The sequence below is a fragment of the Rhinolophus hipposideros genome (assembly GCF_964194185.1).
Source record: "Rhinolophus hipposideros genome assembly, chromosome: 25".
NCBI lineage: Eukaryota > Metazoa > Chordata > Mammalia > Chiroptera > Rhinolophidae > Rhinolophus > Rhinolophus hipposideros.
The window spans coordinates 28,579,217-28,600,145 of record NC_138071.1 but is presented as its reverse complement, the minus strand read 5'-3'; the positions used below and the strand labels follow the sequence as shown (position 1 = coordinate 28,600,145).

Below are 20,929 nucleotides of genomic sequence, written 5' to 3'. Positions count from 1 at the left end.
TAAAGATAAAAACTGAGTCCAGAAAAGGAGCACGTGACTTACAGTGTGTTACATGGACAGCCTAGGAGGTGGGCCGGAGGTAAAGGAGCAAAGACCTGGGAAGACCAGGACGGGTGCTTAGATCAGCAGACACTGTGGACACCGGTGCCTGGAAGCAAAGGAGGTGTGTTCTGTGCTGACTGTGATCAGACTGCCACACTGTGTGCTACATGAGTGTGAGTGTGTACATGTGTGTATACATGTGTGAGAGCATGTGTGCATGTGTACATGTGTGTGCATGTTTGCATATGTACGCATGTCTGTAAGTTGAGTGTGTGTGTGCATGTGAGTACACATGTGCATGTGTGTACACGTGTAAGTGCATGCATGTGTATGTGTGTCTAAGTGTGTACATGTGTGCATGTGTGTGGGTGTGTGTATATGCCTGTGTGTGTACTACAGAAGCAGTAGACATGCACAAAAGGCACGTCAGGGCACAGGACAATATGTCACAAGTACAGGAAAGTAACCAAGTACACATGTGAACGAAACAAGAGCACTGAATTTGGCTCGGCTCGGAAGTCCCTTCGTGCACGGACCTGAGAGCCTGCATCCTGGATGGGACTGCTTCAGGAAACCGTCGGTGGGAAAGGTGTACGATCGCAGCAGCCGACAAGGAAAGTCATCTGGGGGCTCGCTCATAGGGGCAGGGCACAGAACAGAGGCATCATTGGCTCCCCAGGCACGGTCGGCAAAGCTGACAGAGAATACCCTTCCCTTAAACACACACAGACACAACAGCCTGAAGCTTCTGGAAAATACATCAAACTGGAAATAGGGAAATTTCCAGGCGCTGGAAGTGAAGATAAAATTCGTGATAAGAACATCGAGTTCCAGCTTACGCCTGGGCAGTGTAATGGGGGCGTCAGGCCTGAATACAGGCTTAGGTCAGGTCTGAGGTTTTAATGCCCTCTTGGGGGCAGGGTTGGTACCTTGGGCCTCAGTGGGCTCATGAGCTGAAACTGTGGACCCCTAAAAAAAATCCACCTATGGATTAGCTTCTCTTGAAAGTAGGACTAGAAAATTCTATCTACCAGCCCTGAGCAGGGGCAATCCAGTTTTCTGTCTAGCCAGAGCTCTGGGTGGGGTAAGGTGGGCTGGGGTGGGAGTGAAGCTTTGCCTTGTGTATATGTGGAGTCGTATTTGCACCACCTACTGGTCAGGCAGTCTCCAGAGAGAAATGAACACAAACACAGTCCAGGGACGTTAGAACTCCTGCAAATCACTCTGTAGGGTCACCTTGACCGTGGGGAGCACACAGTTAAACCACTCTCGCTTGAGAAGAGTTCTCAGTTGAAAAATTGTAAATCATAAAAAATAAACCATCCTGAAGATGAGCAGAGTAAATGAAAAAAGATCTTCACCCTCCTCCCAAAAGGTTTTTAAAGAACCACACAGTATTTCTAGATAGTACAAAACATATACCCTCTGAAATATAAAGTTAATGGACCCATTATGCAACAGATTAAACATAATTGAAACGAAATTAATGAACTAGAATACAGATTAGAGCAAAGTGTACCATATAGCATTGAGAGATAATGAGATAGAAATAAACATTAAAAGATACGTAAGATAAAGTAAGAAAGCCATACATATAGAAGACATTCTAGAAGGAAAGAAAATAAGAAAAACATTTTCTCTGAATAAAGAGACTATGGTATGAATTCATTTAGACTTAAAACGCGGTGCCTCAAAGTGAAGAAGTATAACTAGTCAGGAGCAGCATAAATAAAAATAAATCTCCATTTATATAAATCATAGTGAAAAGCAATCAGGGAAAAAAGATTTCCTACAGAAGAACAAAGATTTGATCGTATGCAGAATTTCTATCAGCAACAATAGAGGCTCCAAGAAAATGGATTATCATCTTCAAAAATGGAAGAAAAAGAAACCCATTATTTCAGCTAAGCTATTATCTATATGATGATGGCCAAACAAAAAAACCGAAGCAGTTTATCATCACAGACATTCACTGAGGTGCCCAGTAAAGGAGACTGAACCGCGAAAGGAGAAACGAGGTCAGTTATCAACAGAGAGCAAAGACATGGCTAACTAGGAAGGGCAAGCCAAACAGGTGGAGGAAGCAATGGTGATCGCTGCGACTCTTTGGGGAAGGGTTACACAAGACGGAAGTGGAATGCTGGACAGCAGTAGCACATGAAGTGGGGCCAGAGACGATGCAAAGAAAAGAGCCGCCAAGAACACTTGATCACCCCTAGAAAAAATGCAATAGGGAGCAACATGGGCAATGAAGAGAAAGCATGGTATGTAGAAAAAACAAAATATGCTTTCAGGAATAGCCAACATTTATCAGTCATCAGGGTAATCAAGCCAGCGAGCAATTTTAGAGCCCCTACTTCCACAATAAATTCATTTCACTACTGTTACGAAACTTGATCAGGCAGCAGTCGACTGCCAAAGTGTCCAGTGTGCACCTAAAAGCCACCCCAGAGTCACCTTGTCACAGCATTGACACCACGGCGCTCCTTTAATCCAGGCTCCATGGTGACAGCCATCTTTAGCACCACCGGGGTGGTCTCACGGGTGGGTCCCTAAAGACAGGTAATGCCAAACAGGTGTATCCGGACTGCACTGGCCTATGTCCGTTACAGTGCGGCAGAGTTCATTCTAGAACCCAAAGAAGAAAGCAGCGCAGCTGACCTACTGTTAGGCTCCTTTCCTGGATCACAAGGACGGATTGGGCAAGAGTGGACGGGAGTTGTGTTCGCTGGTTTCCAGGGGATAACGGCCGCCTTTTGTCTGTCAGAGCTGCTGCAACCTACTTAGAATGTCGCTAGTCTTGTGCACCATTGTTCGGCTGATGGAATCAGTGACAACTGACAATGCACTTGGGTGGCCAGTTGGAAACTGGGTGATGACATGGGAGCCCATGTCATGTCACTGTGTGCAGGGCCAGCGCCATGGCTCAGGAGGGTCTGCAATACATAACATCAGCTGAAAATCCGAAAAACGTTTGTTCTGCACAGTTCACAGGTAGAAGCTCACTGTTCGAATGTTTCCATCTGGGCATGTCTTTTTTTTACCTTATGAAGTGGTTTTCACCTTATGATGAAGTGTTGAATAAGCTCTGTCTCTTGGTATCAAATTCAGGACTTGAAATTTAAGTGCACTTGGGAAATGCAAGCACAGGCTCACAAATTAATAGATAGTATTGGTCTATAATTTATCTTGATTTTAGTAAACAAACATCTCACTGTTTTAACAGAAGTCTAAACAGAAAACATTGACCACATTGGCTATTTTTGCTTAACTATTGGTTATGGGTTGAATTGCGTCCCCCCAAAAAAACGATATTGTTGGAAACTTACCCCGCCCCAGTACCTCAGAATGTGACTTTATTTGGGCAAGGACTTTACAGAAATCATCAAGTTAAAATGAGGTCACGTGGGTGGGCCCTAATCCAATAAATGGTGTCCCCCCAAAAGGGAAATGTGGACACAGAGACAGGCACACGCAGAGGGAGATGCCATGTGACAATGAAGGCAGGGATGGGGGTTGCTCCTACAAGCCAAGGGACTCCAACCATGGCCAGCAAACCCCCAGAGGCTGGGAGAGAGGCCCGGGACAGCATCTCACTCACGGCTTCAGAAGGAGCCAACCCTGCCTGCCCCGTGACCTTGGGCTTGCAGACAGAGCCGAGTGAGGCCGGTGCATTTCTGCTGTCTGGACTACTCCCTGCGGGGCTGTGTCTGCAGCCCCAGCAAACTGATGCACTCTGGAGGTGGTCAGTCAGGGCGGTGAGCCTGGGGGCTGGGCACCCCGCTTTTGTTCCTCTCTTTCCCATGCTGTGCTCCTGTCACAGCAGCTTACACGTCCTGACAGCCCCGTTTTCCCACCTCGGGGCCTTTATAGATAGTTTTCCCTCTGCCTCCGAGTCCTGAGAAGCCCTAGGCTGCTTCTTTACTCCTTTCAGACTTTCGTGACAGTGAACCAGTTCATTAGATAATCACCTTCCCACCAATTATTAGCTAATAACTCCAAAAATACTTTAGTCACAGTCTTTTCAAACCTCGTATTTTAAATGATCCTAGAAAAAAAAACACAAATGGACCCCTAAAACTACTGCCTCGTGCTTTCAAAAAATCTGAAGAAGTGGGTTTTATCTCAAATGAAGCTGGAAGATATCCCTTTTCTAAAGATGGTCAGATTTGACTCCTCTGTCTACATCGGCGGGCTGGGCCTCTCAGGCTCTCCGGAATGTTGACATGGTTTCTTCAATGTTCTCTGCATAGGCGCAGACCCTCAGCTATTCCTTCAAGGCCTGCCTCAACATCCGTTTTCTTTCTAGAAGTTTCTCCCATATTAATCTATAGCATGCCTTTATAGGCTTTCTCTTGCTTTCTGTGTCCTTCACACCTTCATATACCATGGGTATAAAGATGTCATGGGCATCTTTACGGTTTTCTCAACGTCATGCTTGCGTATTCTCACAATTAACACAGCCCAATGCTGACCAGGCTCCACATCTACAGCTAGAATGCAAATTCCTCAAAGCAGGAGTTAGTCCCTCCCCCTCTACCCCCGGGAGCAAGCAGCTGAGCACCTGGCTAGTGGGAGACACTCAAGGCATTTTTCACTGTCAGCACGGAGAAAAAATTGAACGGTTTTACTTCAATGATTTTCATAATTTGGGTCAAATGCCCCCTTTCCTGTCCATGACTAAAATGAATACCTGATTCTGGGAAAAGTGAGTCCCACGCTGTTCTAAAATGTGAGATGAGGGTTTTTATGTACAAAGAAAAATGCTCCCAAGTGCAAACTCCACCAGGGTGCCAGAACTTATTAGCATTCTAAGCTAAAGGAAAGTGCTACAAATCGAGGCCGCCCTGCCTCTGCCTTACTCTCCCCTCCACGGAAGGAACTGAGAGAAGACAAGAAGAGCTCTGCACTTAGCCAGGGAGGGCCTTGTCACCCGCGTCCTCTGCAATATGATGGCAAGGGCCACCTTCTGAACTCACCGTAACCGAGGAAGGAATATGGATCATTCAGCCAGCGCCACCCTCTGAGACTCACACTCATGAAAGCAGCACGTATTGATACACCCACAGTGGCTGGTGTTTACTAAATGATCTGTTCACTCCCTTTGCGGCTGGGGTGATTCAGGCAGAAGAGTTCTCAAGGTCAAAGTAGAAAGCAGCAGTTCCGGGGGCCACCTGGTGAGAGCCAGGGCTCTCCCCCAGCCCAGGCGGCTGTGGGAATGCTGGGAAGGATGCTACAGGAGGAGGGAGGGTGGAGGGCAGGAGAGGGAGGAGCTAAGGGGACAAGGACACAGGACAGCAACAGCGGGAGAGGAGAGTGAAGGAGCAGGCCAGGTGAGGGAGGCGACGGGGACATGAGGGAGTGATACCGAGGGAACACCGTAAGTCCTTTGTGTTTTACTTACATTCCAAAGCGAGAGGCTAGTTTTACATTCATCAACATCCAATAAAAACTTGGACATCAACATCACAAGAGATCAATTATTCAATGAGGGGTCGACAAAACACAAAGTTGATCAAAATATGAATGCTGTGCCCTTACAAGCGCGTCCTGCCCTCGACCTGGGTCTGGGAGCCCCGTCTGAGCAGCCCACACAGGTTGGGTCTCTAGTCACTTCTCCTACCCTGCGCCTGGGCAAGCCAGGCTATCTAGGCAGGCAGTGTCCATCTGGTCTACGTCAGAGCAGAGCCCCACGGGAACCCACACAGCCTCTTCCCCCGATTTTGTTCGGCTGACCCTCACCACTGAGAGCTCCCTACATGGGCAGCACTGCGGTTGGTGCTGTGGGGCGAGCGCAGAGGTGACGGCAGAAGCAATACATCGTATTCGTCTCCAATACTTAAAGCTGGGAATCAGACGCGTATGTTAAGGAAGCCAAATACAAATGCAAGAGTGGGTATGATGACACATCACAGACTCAGGGGCCGCAAACACCACAGGAATTCACTGTCACAAGCAGCTCCTGGCCAGAGGTGATCTGGGCTGAGAAGGACAATCGTTGCACCTAAAACTCATTAACCAACCAACATCCATTCATTCATTCATTCAATCAGTATTTACTTAGGTTACACGATGGGGCAAGACACAGAGGAGACGATAATGTATAAGATATACTCCCTTCCTCCAAGGAGCTTGAGTCTAGCAAGGGACACACACACACACACACACACTGTGATCTGTCAGGCTGGTTTGCAAACAGCAGTAGCACCCGAGCACATTACAGAATGGCTGAGTGCTGGTAGAAGGCTCGTAGGATGTGAGAACTTCCGTCCACACTCCACTGAGCGGTCCTTCCTGAGCAGGATTTCCCGTCCAGAGGAACCACCTAGACTAGGGCAACCATGGGATAAACATGCCTCCTTGAGTGATCCTTTGGTTCAAGAAAGAATGAGAATGCATCAGAATTTACTGCCTTGGAAGATTAGGGGACCCGTCGTCATTTCTGCAATTTCCCGTGGGTGGCCGATAAACGGCACATTTCCTTGTGGAGAGAGCCTCACGCTTCTTCTGCCTATGTGGAGTCTGCTTTAAGACTGTAGACCACACATATGCTTATGATGTTATTGCTGCTAAATTGTTGTCAGTGCAATTACAGTAGATGACAGCTGTGAACAGTGCTGCCTAATTCACTAACAGAATCGTTTTGTGCAGAAATTGGGCCCATGGTTAAATGGTAGAGGGATTTGCTTTTCCTGTTTGATCTGGTTCTGATCTGCCAGGTTCTGAGCTGGCAGCTCTTATCTCCTCTGCTGGACCAGGGCCAGGGGCTGCTTATATTTAGACAGTGGAAATGCTGGTGAAACAGCAGAGCCTTCATCTGGGCAGTTTCGCTCCCAGCATGCAGCAGGGCACACAATGCGATCTGCCACACGCCTTTTGTTCCCTTCTCTTTCCAGACTTTTCATTATCTCAGGCTCTCTTCCCAAAGAGAGGCCACCGAGAAAAATGACACTACCTCCTTCTCTGTTACCGTTACCACCGCCGTGATTATTGTTCACGTGGGAGCCATGATAATCAGCACCCGTCACCATCCTTGCTGTTGCTGCCTTCTCCTTCATTGTCATCACTTTCGGCCACTGCCATCGTTTGGTTCAACTGTGAGTCTTTACCCTCATCTCTAGCAATGGCTCCTTTCCTGTATCAAAAAGCTTTCTGTAAAGCAAAAGCTCATTCTGGGCACCTGTGGTGATGAATCAGGGTCAGAGGGGATGGAGCAGCTGCCCTTCCAGCACACACAGAGAGCATTTCCATCACTGCGGAAAGTCTCATTGGCCACTGTTGTGTCAACAGAGGAAGAAGATTTGCAGATGGGAAGTTCTCAAATTTCGACTTCCATCAGTCTACAGGAGTCTGTGACAATCAGGCCTATCCCACTTGGAAGAGGGTGGTCTACAGAGAAAGAACTCTGAGTCAACAGGACTAAGGAATAACGAGAGAGGAAATGTCTTCCCCGGGGAGTTGTGCTGTACGGTGACAGAGAGACCTGCCAGCACCCCTGAGTCGTGGAGCTTTCGGGTTGTGTGAACCACAGCACAAGTTAGAATGGTCCCAGACACACACGTGCATGATGAGAAAGGAAGAAGGGGAGAGTTAGAAGGCACCTGCTTAATATCCATTCAGTTAGTAATACAAGTAGAAGAAATTCTGGGACTCGTTAAAATTCCTAAGTGATATGCCCAGCAACGACAAAAGCAGACATCTGGGTCCCACCCAGACCCACCAGTCAACGAAAGTGAAACAAAACATTAAACAAAACTAATTAGCAAAGCCAGGAACACGCACACTCAGGTGGCAGCTGGAAGAAAGATTTGGGCACACTGAATCACACGGCCAGTTTTCCGCATGGAGATTCTGGTTTCCACTGACAAATGGCTCTGTGAGAACAGACCAATCTATCAGTTTAACGAGCCTCGTGCTCATTAATGGAGAAAAGGTTTGTCCACCAAGTCACCAGGTGGGTGTCAGCGTCCACACGACAATAAATAAACTGCGATTACGAGTTGTAGATGCAGAGATCAGGTCTATAGGTTATTTCAAAGTCACAATTAAAATTTGATTTCATTTGGAAAACAATTTTCTAGGAATACCTACATTTTTAATTTGGTGAGGCCCAGGGATATTTAGTTCCCAGAGAACAGCTACCTCTTGTATTCAGCTGGTGTTATTAAAATGTCCTGAGTCTGAGGTGGTTGGATGATGAACTGGAATAAGCCCCATGCTAATAAAGAAGGTGAGAGAGTCTCAGGACTGAGAACCCAGGACAGGACTACTTCTCAGCACAATCGTGAGGACGCAGGTTTCCTGGAGGGGACTGCAGACCTCAGGTGTACAGTGGACTCAGAGGAAGGCCTCCTGTACCAGCGTCACATGTCCCTCTGGGGTCACGAAGGAACCCAGGAGAACCTGATCCTCCCTGTGACAGCAACTTGAAATAGTCTTAAGAATTCCATCACCGGCATCTTTTAGAACAAGCCATTTGAACCGGTGTAAGACCCCTCTCTCCATCATGGGACACTTGTGGGGACACCAGCATCGAGCAGGAAGAAGGGCAGCAGCACTGACTGAGCTGGGTGACAGCATGTCACCTCCCACTAGCGCTGAAGAACTCTCGCCCTGCGCTCCCCTGACCTGAGACCTGTCTGCAGCTGTGCCTTGTCATCTGGGGGAGCAGATGTGACCAGAGGAAAATGACTGACTGAAGCCTCGTCCCCACCACTCACGCGTCCCGGCTGATGACAGCTGCCCGGGGACAGCAGTGCATGTTTGCAAAGCCTCATGCTCTTTGCAACCCTCCTTCTCAGCTTCCACTTCGAGCATCTGGCCAGCTCCTCACACAGAATATTGGAAACAGATCAGCCCTGCACACATGCAAGCCTGCAGTCTCAGTTATTTCTGTCCACACAAAGCAGTGAAGAGGGGGACACAGTGATGGGATGGTAAACACAGTCCTGGGATCAAAAGGGGGGCTGTGGCCTTGACGTTACCACCAATAAGTCACAGGACTCTGGCTGAGTCAGCTTCAACTCTCCAGGCTTTGCTTTCCCCATCTGTGAAGTGGGGGATGGTCCATCTTAGAAAGGTCCGTTCAGCTCGTTCAGCTCTGCAGTTCTGTGATGTTGTTTCAGCTAAAGGGATCGAGAAATGAAACCCGTGTGATCTCCACGCAGGAGTCATTACGTGCAGGTAAGTGCCATGATTAGAGCCATGTTAGGCAACTTCACCCCAACAGCTTGTGGGGGCTGCATACAGCGAAGGACGCATTAGGGAGCCGTGGTACTGGTCCCGACAAGAGGTAGCAAGAGTCCAGATGAAGGCCGTAGCAGCGGGAATGGAAGAAAGAAACAGGGTTCCACGTTACAGGGGCAAATCAATCCATTTGGTTCGATTCAGGAACCAAGCAGCTGTGTACCACATCGGTCAGACATGGTGGAGAGCCGCTGGCCTGTGGTTTACGGGGAGAGGCCACCTGCACGCACACAATAGACTTCAGCGCATGCAGTGTGCTGCCGGTCCGGAAGGGGCAGAGTCACCACCTCGGGGGCAGAGGCAAACCCTCAGCCGCCCACACTCCCTTCTGTGGTGGAACAAAGGCCACAGGAGTTTGCAGAACCAGTTCCCGTTTTCCCTCTCCTCTGGCATTCATTCCTGTTTTTGTTTATCCCAACGACATTTGCTGATTATTCCTTAACTGCCAGGTGCAGAAACAGCGATCGTTCAGCAACCTGCTCAGTGACAGGGGACATGGGCATGTTAAGCAGTTTATTAAGTTCCATGTGATGCCACGGGCGTCTGGGAAAGCTTCCATAGGGAAGGCAAATTTCTGCACCGATGAGATCACCTGCCACACAAGGTCAAGGAGATCGGAGTGGAGGAAAGAGCACGTGTTGTCACTCGGGATTCATTTCGCTGCAGATACAGAAAGTGCCATGGGCAGTGGCTTCGACAAATAGGCTTCAGTTGTCTCGCACAACAAGCGCTGCGGGTTTGGAGCAAGTCTGTACGTCATAGATAGATGGAGAATTGTCAAACCAACACAGACCTCTTCCTGAAGGGCGTTATGAAGGAGGCTGGCGGGAGGAGGAGAGGGAGCCGAACACGTGCAAACGGGGCAATGGGCTACACCAACTGGCACTTTGGAAAGGCCGTCCTGGAGGCCAGGTGGGCAACAGGCTGAAGGCTGTGCAGTGGGGAGGGAGGTCTGAGTGTGTGTGTGTGTCTGAGGCCGGGCAGCACGTGCGTGGCTTTGTTCTTCCCCGAATCTAACTGACGATTTCTTACACTTTTTAAAAGGGTAGTTTTGAGACTATCAACAAAACAGAGATGACATAGTTAAAAGCAGCTAATGGGCAGATGTGCAAGGTTATTAACCAAGTTCTAGATTTAGTAACATTGGAGCAGTTTAGTAGGAAAGAAAGGTATGTTACTTAGCACGATCCCACATTTCTAGAATAAACATGGAATGTTACTAAGAGGTCTCACGAATAAGATCTGATGCTTTTGTGACATAATTTTATAGTTTTGTGTCGGTGATGGAATTTCAAGCACTTAGACCGCATCAAATCACTGCTAAGAAGTTCAGAGAGAGGAAACTTCCCCAGACGGACCTGGTTAGCACCAAGTATACAAGATGGCCTGTGTGAGGTCCCCAAGGCTGGGTGGGGACAGACAGCGGATGAAAAGACCTCCCCTGTCGGAGTGGCTAACCACGTTAAAACTGGCAAATGACACTGGTTTACGGCAAATAACCGGGAAATGATGCAACATGCAACTCGTCTGAATAAATGAGAGGAAGTGGTTCACAATGAATATTATAAAATTAAACTGCAGAGTCTCTCCTTTGCCTCTTCCTGTCCTCAACATAGGGCCTTTGTCTTTGCCCCAAGCTCCCTAACTGAACAGGCAGAGTCCCTCACTGTCTCACTACCCATTCTGTCCTTACACACCATGCTGCTGCAGCCACTGCCCAGGGGGGGTCGAATGACACACAGGTTTCAACCCACCTCACTCCGGGGCGATGGGGCAGGGCCTTCCGCCTGGAGCCTCTCTGCTCAGACATATGCCATCTACAAGTGTGGGGCTGCTGATGTCCCCCTTCACCAGGGCAGGACAGAAGCCGAGGGATACATGCTTCTTCCTTTTTGAGTCCCCCAGACAGACAGCTCCGAGGTGCATAAAGAGGGTCCAAAGACACCAGAATAAGTTGGTCATGATGGCAACCAATCCAATAAAACACGCTGTGTCAGCAGTGCCCTGGAGATTAGAGGAGAGGTCCGGGGTAGGAAAGGCGCCGAAACCCTTTATGATCCCTGTTCGTCAGGCTCACGTGCTTGAAGCTCAGAGAAGCCAGTGTAGGGTAAGGTCCCAAGGCTGAAAGTCTCCTTTTACTATGTCAAGGTTGCTACCTTCCCCCAATGAAAAAGACAGACATGACCAGTTGTTCTCAAGAATCTCTGTGGAGGAAATGAGAACTTTTATATGATGGACATTAAGAAAATAAAACAAAGACAGAAAACGGAAAACTGAAGAGATAGATATTTGCAAAGATCTACATTGAGGGGAATAAAATTGAAATCTCCAATAAAGAATCCAGTGGTCAAATAGCTTTTAAAAGAAATTTGAAAAATTCTAGAATTGGACTTGTACCGCCATGCACACCCACTGCCCGGGTTCCCGAAAGGATGTCACCGAACGAGCGTGCTCCTCTTGCACGAGGAGTCTCTGAGTTGCCAGGGGCTATTGCGACCTGCGTGAGAGGGCAGGGACCTGACTGTCACAGGAGCTTCAGAAACTCTTGTGGGAATAGCCTTACAAGAACTAGCAAGGCAGCGAGGTCTGCATTTTACTTGCCAGAAAATAAAGTTCCACAAATGCACCTTTCTAAATCTCTTATAAGCGGAACACCTGCTTCACTCATACAAATAAATTTCACCTTTTGGCTCATTGAAAATTAAAGAGGCAAAATGAAATTTAAAATATGAGCATGTTAAAAGAAAGAAAACAACAACAACCCAACAACTAAGAAAGACCCAGTGTAGGCTGCCACTAAAGACCAGGATGAGTGAGACTTGATAGAAAATTCTGGTGAAATTTTATGGGAGACTCATGTATGAAGCACTGAAAACAGGGGTTTCCTGTAATAAAAGTGATAGTTCCACTCTCCTAGCTCTAGAATACTATGATGGCTAGGAGATAATTAACATTTTAGTTTAGGGAGACCCTGACAGTTGCTTTTTGTTCTTAGGATAAAATTGATGACGCAACTGGGAAAATGGCAAGAAAAATAATTGCACAAGAGGGTAAGATAAATCTCTAGAAAGAGACAACTCTTACCATCTCCCCAAGAAAATCCTATTCAACAGCCCGTAACAGGAGTGATCTTTTTTTCTGCCAAAGGGATTTTTATACCTTTCCTCTCTCCTAGGTGGCAGTGTGGCATAAAAAGAGAATGTCCCAGGGCCCACTATTTCAGGATTCAAACATCACTAAGATTAAAGGTTGTAGGAAAAATACTTAATAAGATATCAGAACAGAGAACAATTCTTCTATAGACAAAAGAGTGGTACTCACGGGTTCCACGTTATATGAAAAGAGGGCATATTCTCTATCTGGAGATATTTCGTATCTGACGGCTCTTAGTGATTCCTAAAACGAAAAAAAAAAGAATTTGAAAGAATTACACATAACTCAGACTCTTGTGAAATTGTGCTTGCTGGTGCCGTTTTCAAAATTTGCTAACAAAATTAGTACGCAGCCAACTTGCTCAGGTCTGCTGAAAATGGCAATATCCTTTCTTTGTTAACTGAATACCATTCAGTTACGTGATGCTTTTGCACATTTTATTCGTAGTTTTTCCAATTTCAACAAAAGACTTCTGTATCCTTACTGACCTTTTTTTCCCACGTATTATATCAATTACTCAGAGAGGCTTGTGGGAATCTCCAGTTACAATTGTGGATTTGCCCATTTCTGTTTTTGTTCAACGCTTCAAATCTTATAGCTCTATTGCTGGTTGCATACCTTCAGGATTCTTATGTCTTCTTAATAAACAGACTCCTTTATCATTATGAAGTATTTCTTTTTATTTCTGGTAATAGTTCTCGTTCTGTGGTGTACTTCGGGTGATAGTAACATGGCCATTCAAGCTTTACGTCGGTTAGTATTTGGATGGTTCATCTTTTTACACTCTCTCACTTTTAACCTATGACTCTATGTTTAACATAGAGACCACAGATGGTTTATAATTGGGTCTTGCTTTTTAAAACTAATCCCCAAATCCTCCTCCAGGAGTAGTAAGGGGAGCTTGTGGACACAATGAATGTGTGACCATAAGGAAAATCTGCCCTTAACAGTGCATTTACCTTCCACTCAAAAGTGTGTAAGATTTCTGCCCCTGTGTATGCACGCTCAACAAAGTTTAACACATTTCAAACATTTTATGTGTATATGTTTGTGTTTTTTTATGTTAATGTTTAGAGTATGAGCAAAGGTTCAGAAGTCTTAGATGAGGTTATTTTAAGAGGAGTGAACATATTTCACCATAGTTAAGGGATCCTTTTGTAAAAAGATGGATGTATTTCTCAGGAGTAGTTAATTCATTTTACATACGTTTCCACCAAAAGTCTACTTACACATGGACTACATTTATCATTCCGGCACTTGTCACTCTATTATGTACTCCCAACTTTTCACCAGGTATAAACTTTCTTACTCTAAAGAAATTCATTTTAATTTCTCAATGTGCAGGTACGTGGCCACTACTTCTCTAAGATTTCTAAGTTCTTTATTTTATTTTTGGAAGATATTTTTTGCGGCATACAGAATTCTAGGTTGACAGTTTTATTTTTCTCCCACTCCACTGTCTTCTGGATTGCACAGTGTCTGGTGAAGGATCTGCTGTCATTCTTCTGTTTGTTTTTCTGTAGATAATATGTCTCCTTCCCTTGGCTGCCTTTGCGTTCTATTTTTCACTGGTTTTCAAAACTTTATGATATGCTTTGGTGTGGCTTTCTCTATGTTTCTATGCTCGGAGTTTACTGAGTTCCTGTATCAAGTTTGGTATGAATGCAGTCATTATTCCTTTAAAAGTTTGTTTTGCCTTCTTTAGCCTCTTCTCCTTCTGGGGCTTTCCTAGCAATTATATTCGTCCACCTTATATTGTCCAACAAGTCACTGAGGCTCTGATCAAGATTTTTTTTAAAGTCTTTCTTCCTCTCTATTACTCACCTTGTTTTTATTGCATATGGTTCCTTTATTGCAGAATACACATACTTTATTGAAACAGTTACTTCTTTTAGATCTAGACTGAAAACTACCCAAGAATTAAAACTGCATTTTATCAATCCTTGTGTCCACTCCCCTACCTCGTCTAGGCCCGGGCCTTGCTTGGAGAAGACACTCATTTAATGTCAAATGACAGAGTCCAGGTGTGACAAAAAGAATTCCATCAGATCTCCCTTCACCTACAAAGAACAGCGGGCTTGGGGCCGGAAAGATTAAGCTGCTACTTTATATCTTTTCAGGTCTGCTACTGACATAGGTATAAAATATTCTACTCACTTACTTAGAAAATTAACAACAGAGTAGCTTATGAAATAAAAATTAGAATAAAAATAATTAAAAAAAAACCCTTGTTTTTAACTACGAGAAGTACGAAAAGAGAGGAGGAAGAGAGAAATAAGGAAAAGAAAGAAAAAAGAAAGAGATCACCTGAGACATAAGGGGAAACAAACCCACAGGGACAAAGAGGATGAACAGAAACAAATGCAGACGTAAGGATAATGTGTGCCATGGCTTTTTACAGGATTCTTGCCACAACGCTGACGCTGTAGGCCAAATTTTGGTTCCTGGAATAAGGGGGTTTGAAACTCCGAGGTCAGTCTGGTTAGAAGTCAGCACACGTGGCCACTGTGGGACCGACCAGCTGCCACCTGCTCCACCAGCCACGTTTTGCCGTCTGTGAGAACATGAGGCCTTTCTGCTGCCAGATCTTCCTATCTTTTCAAGGGAAGCCAGAAATCTGGATTTGAATTTGTCAAAAACCCAATGTGTGGGCTAAACAAACAGTCCAGTGGGCATTGTGGGTGTCAGTGTTTGCCCTCTGGACTACAGACTGAAACACAGCTCCTTCTCCGTCAAGGTTTGACTTGTGTGCAACTGCTCTCTCAGCCTCGGATGGGACAGCTTGCTGGACACGTGCCCGCTCCGGTCTTAGATGCTGAGCTGGTTGTAGGTCTGGTGGCAGGGGACTGTTAGCCTAGGAACGCAAATGGGACAGAGCCCACAGGCCGTTTCCCACCTGGTGGGCAGCAGACGGGAGGACACCTAAGCCATCGCACATGGGCTCTGGGGAGGACAGACGGGGCGGGGAGGCCCAGGAAGGTGCGCTTCTTCCGCCTCCAAATGTGAGAACGTGAGCACATGAATCACTTGATGGAAATTAAATGAAGTAGAATGAAGTGAACAGTGAAAGTCCAATACACTGGATGAAATATAATAAAGAAAAAAGTGGTCGCAAGTATCAATCTCAGCCCAGTCCTGGACTGGCTCTGCAGCATTCTCTCCTTGATTCTGGAATGGGTCTAATAATACTGGTAGTTACGTCCATCTCTGTGAGGAGGCAGAATTCATTAATTTTCAGAGACAGAGAAAAATTCAAACTCTGCAGTCTAATGATTATATAAAATCAAAGGAGGTCATAAATTAGAGAAGCAAGACTTTACTTAAATGATAAGTTAGTATTTTAATACATAATTAAAACAAGTAGATTAGTAATTAAAACAAATACAGACATAAAAAGTGAGAAAAACTGACATAAGCATAACCAAAGGATATCTTTTTTTTCTTCTTCTTCTTTTTTTTCAGTTTACTTGTTTTCCCTTCTAAGTATTTCCAGGAATTGTCTTACATATTCATCATTGGAGGAAGTCTAATCTCTTTGAAACATGAGGTTGAATTTTTAAAAATGTGATTACAATTATTGACTAAATGGCATTGAAACAGCCATTATGGAAATCACCAAACTGGAAAATAACATACAAAATTTTACCACCCACCAAGATGAACTATTTTCATAGTTCAATGTTCACTGTCAACCTTTTCAATACACATGGACGATATTTACAGTTAATTAAAGTGTACAGATAATACTGCATTCTGTGTTAATTTAATATAACACCATAACTTTTTAATACTACTATATAGCTTTCATAACTAGTATTTAATAGCTACATCATATGTCACCTATTTTTATTTACTTATCTTATTTCTCTAGCTTTAGGTTTTTAAAAAAAACTTTTTAGATTATTTACTTATGAAAAAGTCCCTAGAGTGAGTCAAAATGTATAAATATTTTTACTAATCCTGAATGTCTTGCTAAATTGCTATCCAAACACCTGGGCCAATTTAAATGATGCAATGAACGACTGTATCAGTCTTACCACTTCCTGTCACCACTGGTATTATCAATAAAAGGGGCATACAAAGTATCAATATCACAGGTCAATACTGTGGATATTCTGAACGGGTCTGTTAGGTCAACAGCCCTATACGTGAACTTCCGGTCAAAGTTTTGCTTGTGGGCCTTCTTGGTTCCCTAATCTGAGAAAAGAAGGGTTTGAATAATGTCATCTTCAGAGACTATTCCACTATTAGACTTTAAATGTCTAATTCTCAAGCAAAAGCTAAACACTTCATCCTTGTGAGAATTTTGTTTTGGAAGAATTGGAGAAATGATGCCAAATTCCTATAAGAATTACAATCCCTGTGAAATCTAATTGAGGTTAACAGAATGTAAAGTCCATTTTAAATGTACTTCTACTGAGAGAGAGAGAGAGAGAGAGAGAGAGAGAGAGAGAGAGAGAGAGAGAGAGAGAGAGAGAGAGAGAGAGAGAAAATGAGAGGGAGGGAGACAGGAAGCAAGAAAGGAAAGGAGGGAGGAAGGGAGGAAAGAAGGGAGAGAGGGAGGGAGGGAAAAAGGGAGGGAAGGAGAGAGGGAGGGAGGAAGGAGACAGGGAGAGAGTCCCGCAGAAGACTGACGCTCGAGAGAGGAAGGGAGGGAAGAAAGGAGGGAAGAAAGGAGTCAGTATTCTACTCAGTGGAGAAAAGATTCATGAGACTTTTCAGGAACCAGACAGTTATTGTTCAAACATCCAAAGACGCAATTTGAGCATGAGATGTATTAATTGTTTCATTTTACAGGGAAAAAAATGGGACACATAATATAACAAAGACCTCTCATAATTTGTTAATTTGTGGACAAGAAAGTCTTACAGGAGCATAAAAATAAAAAGCCTTGTTTGACATTTAAATTATTTTAAAAATGAGAGTAACGTATAATGTCCCGGAATGCTTGGGCTATCAAACACTGTCATTCAAGCAAAAGTTAGGTTGTTTTCTTCTTTTCTCTTTATTTGCAGAAATCTGAGAGTGCCCCTTGCTGTAATGACCGGCTTGGAAGGAAGGCCCCGCCTGGCTCTGGAAGCAGCCCAGCCCCAACTGCTACAGGTGAAGAGCCCCAATCCAGGCAGTGGGGACTCCGCCATCTACTGCACTGACTGGGCCACCTGTGCGGTCCTGCTAGAAGCCCCTGAGCTGCTCCAGCTCTGGCCCCACCTACCACTCTGGAACCACAGGTGACTTATGCCCACATGGCAGCAGGCTGCGAATGCTCACACAGACCTTACAACGGTCCTGAGAGGTAGGCAGGTGCACAGCACGTACACACCGCCGAGGTCCTGTCCCTACTGAGCAGGGCACAGTTCACACTTGGGGGGGCAGGTCTCCAGATCACATCCTAGTGCTGAGCGCCCATTCAGTGATCTTAAAAGTTTTCCTGCTGGACTGGCCTAGTGTTTGCATTCATTTGAATCCCTTCCATTGATCCATTCCAGGAAAGAGCCAGTCTTGGAAGCCCAGGAGCCAAGAGGAAGCTGAAGGCAACAGGCTTGGATCCCCTCACGTGACCTTATATGGGAAATGGCTTTCGTAGTGGCCGGGGAAAGAGACTGAGGTTAGAGGTCAAGGTTGTAGGGAAAATTCTAAAATTCTGCTGGTCACCACATTGATTGCTTTGTTCCCCTGCCCCTGGTTTCGGGGTGTTTTACTGGCCCACAGCAGCGGGCCTCACGTGTACACACAGCTCTTTTCTCAAGACTGCCTTTCAATAATCTGAAAGCTTCTGGACTTCAAATCAGAAGAGGCCATCATCATGGGGCGTCATCAGAGAGGTAAGAAGACAGAACACTATGCTGAAGAGCCAGTGCTGTCACCCTCCTTGGGGTCAGGGGGCCCTTCACGACACCATGCTTCTTTCCCGCGACACTTTCTCATGAAGAAGAGAGGAGACAGACATTCCATGGCGGGGTCCTGCAGAAGAGTCACGCTCGAGGCTGATGGGAATTGCCTGAAGTTTACAGGACAGCGTGGCCCGGCAGAACTTCAGTCCAGAGCTCTGATGTTCTAAATGAGGGTGCAGGCCCCTAAAAGACACTTCCTCTTTGTCCACCTTTTGAGGTCTGTTTATGGGTGCGCATAAATGCAGTTTTGAGACCAGAATAAACGCGACGTGATCGTCAATAATATTGACCAGACTGTACACATTGGGTGCTTAATAAATGTCTGTACTGTGAGTAAATATAGGACGTTTTAAGAACAAGGCTGCCGGTTTGCAAGACGAGGTCCTCCTTTCTGCTTTGCCTGACGCGGTTTGTGAAGTCGCCTCATTACTTGGCGAGCACAACTTCAGTTAGAATATACGGTCTGTCACAGCTATCGATCAGAGAAAGTGAAGGCAGCCCCTCGTCTCGTACTTCCTGGCTAAGTGCAGCTGTATGCACAGGGCCCTGTATTCACTAAACTGTCATCCTCCCAGGAAACACTGATGACATTCCGACATTAAAAGGTACTTACCCTCAACCACAGTCTGATCATTTTCTCCTCTCGATTAATATTAGAAAACCATTTCTGCAACTTCAGTATTTTTAAGTGGGTTGAATCCGATTTTCGCCGAGGAGTAATTCTACCAAGGGTGATTATTTTTAAATGCAAAAATGCAGGCACTTTCATTGTGTCTGGGTCTTACTTTGCAGACTACAATTTAATGTTATGGAGCTATCGTTCTAGGAACTACGCCATAATGCCCTCTTGGTAGGCCTACCTATCCCCAGCAAACAGTCTCTCTCTCTAGAGGGCAGTGTCCATCCGATCCTAAACCTCCCCAATTTTTATTTTTAAAGAAAAAGCCATTGCCACACCAAAAAGGAACGCAAAGTATTTAAACAGCAAGTGAAATATGCTTGAGGAGGGAAAGGAAAGTGGAGCAGCATTTGTACACGTCCGGGGATGGGGTGGCAGGCACAAAAATGGAGCCATCCTGCCTAGGACCCGCCTGACCCTCACCCTGTCCCTGAGAAGCTCATTCACTTACTCTGGGCTTCTCACCTGTAAAACCAGGAGCCACCCGAATCCCCAGATTATAGAGTTCTGGGATTTCTAAGTTTCTGACTCGCCCCAGAGGTGTGTCGCGAGCGTCTCATCTGGAATCTGCCTTCGTTTTCTCCTTTCACTTCCCCAGAGTACTGGAAAGCACGTGGCCACCTCACTAAACTGGAGAGGTGTTCCTTCTAAAAGCAAGCATGAATACATTATATGTATAACAAAGTTACCTCTCTTTAAATTGATTTTGGCCACAGAACTTCAGTCGATGTTTTTAGTAAACATCTTTAACTGTACACAAACCCCAAATCTTAATGCCGTTTGAATCTTTGGGAAAAAAACAGGTTTTCCCAGACGGCAGAGCAGTGACATCCCTATGGACCCAGTGGCCACTTTCAAACAAAAACATCACTTACTGTCATCAGAGTAAGTAAAGTTAGTGCCCAGGTTAATATTCCCTGTGCCTGGAGATGAGGAGTTATTTATTTATTTTTTTAGTTTTAGGTGTACAGAAGAATGCAATAGAGACGGAGCAAGTCCTCCAGACCGTTTCCCACGCATCACTGGAATTGTCCTGAAACCGTGTAAAGCCTTGGGATTTGATCTTTCAATTACTTATGATCTGCAACATTTGCTTCCCGCACCTGTACAGAAATTTCCCGAACACTGAAAGAAACTGGGCTTTCATCTTATTAACTTAGTGTGGTTTCTGTTTCATATTATCTGTCATTGCTCAGCCTGTAGTGTTACAAGTTCATTGCCTCTGCTCTACGGAGAGTTGAAACCCAAAGTCATTTTCTGCTTTATTGACTTAGAGGAGTGAACATTGAAATTATCCCAGTCATTAAAGAGACTACTTACAATTTTTTTGCCTTCTATTAACACCGTGGAAGTATTTGTTTCAACATTCCGCAGTATCACACTTCCTTTCTGTTCTCTGTAGATGAATTCTTTATCTACAAGAGAGGAAATGAAAAGAGAAGCATGAAATGTGGAGGAGCTCAGAAGTCTTTGAAGGACATTTATGCAAAATGAAGGGACTACTTCTGAAAAAAAACATGCCCTGCATTTCATCAAAGGGTCCTTTAAATGTGGTGAAACATATTCAGCTCCTTTAACCTCTTGGGAAGCTTCTCTCTGAATCTTATCTCCTTTTCTATACACTGACATTTAAAGCACAAGGACATACACTCACAACATCTTTAGAATATTCTAGACCTTTCTTGAGTAGCACACACAGAGTGGATACTGGGAGCAGATTAAGAACCTACTCCCATAAGGGTTAGAAGAAAAAGGGACGAATGTCTTATATCTGAAATTTCGGGGCAAAATCTATCTATCTGTCTATCATTCTATCATTCTATCTATCTATCTATCTGTCTATCTGTCTATCCGTCTATCATCTATCTATCTATCTATCTATCTATCTATCTATCTATCTATCTATCTACATCTG

General features: G+C 45.1%; 1 protein-coding gene across 3 annotated transcripts in view; it reads right to left on the bottom strand.

Annotated features, from left to right (window-relative positions):
- The window catches only part of DPP6 (dipeptidyl peptidase like 6), a 526,646-nt gene that overhangs the window by 134,842 nt on the left and 370,875 nt on the right, over nt 1-20,929 (bottom strand). For all 3 annotated transcript variants that reach the window (XM_081038509.1, XM_081038507.1, XM_081038508.1), the window contains exons 4-5: nt 20,335-20,429; nt 12,610-12,684 (exon numbers count right to left, since the gene is read on the bottom strand). In XM_081038509.1, coding sequence (XP_080894635.1) covers nt 12,610-12,684; nt 20,335-20,429 — 170 coding nt within the window. The remainder of the gene's footprint in view (nt 1-12,609; nt 12,685-20,334; nt 20,430-20,929) is intronic.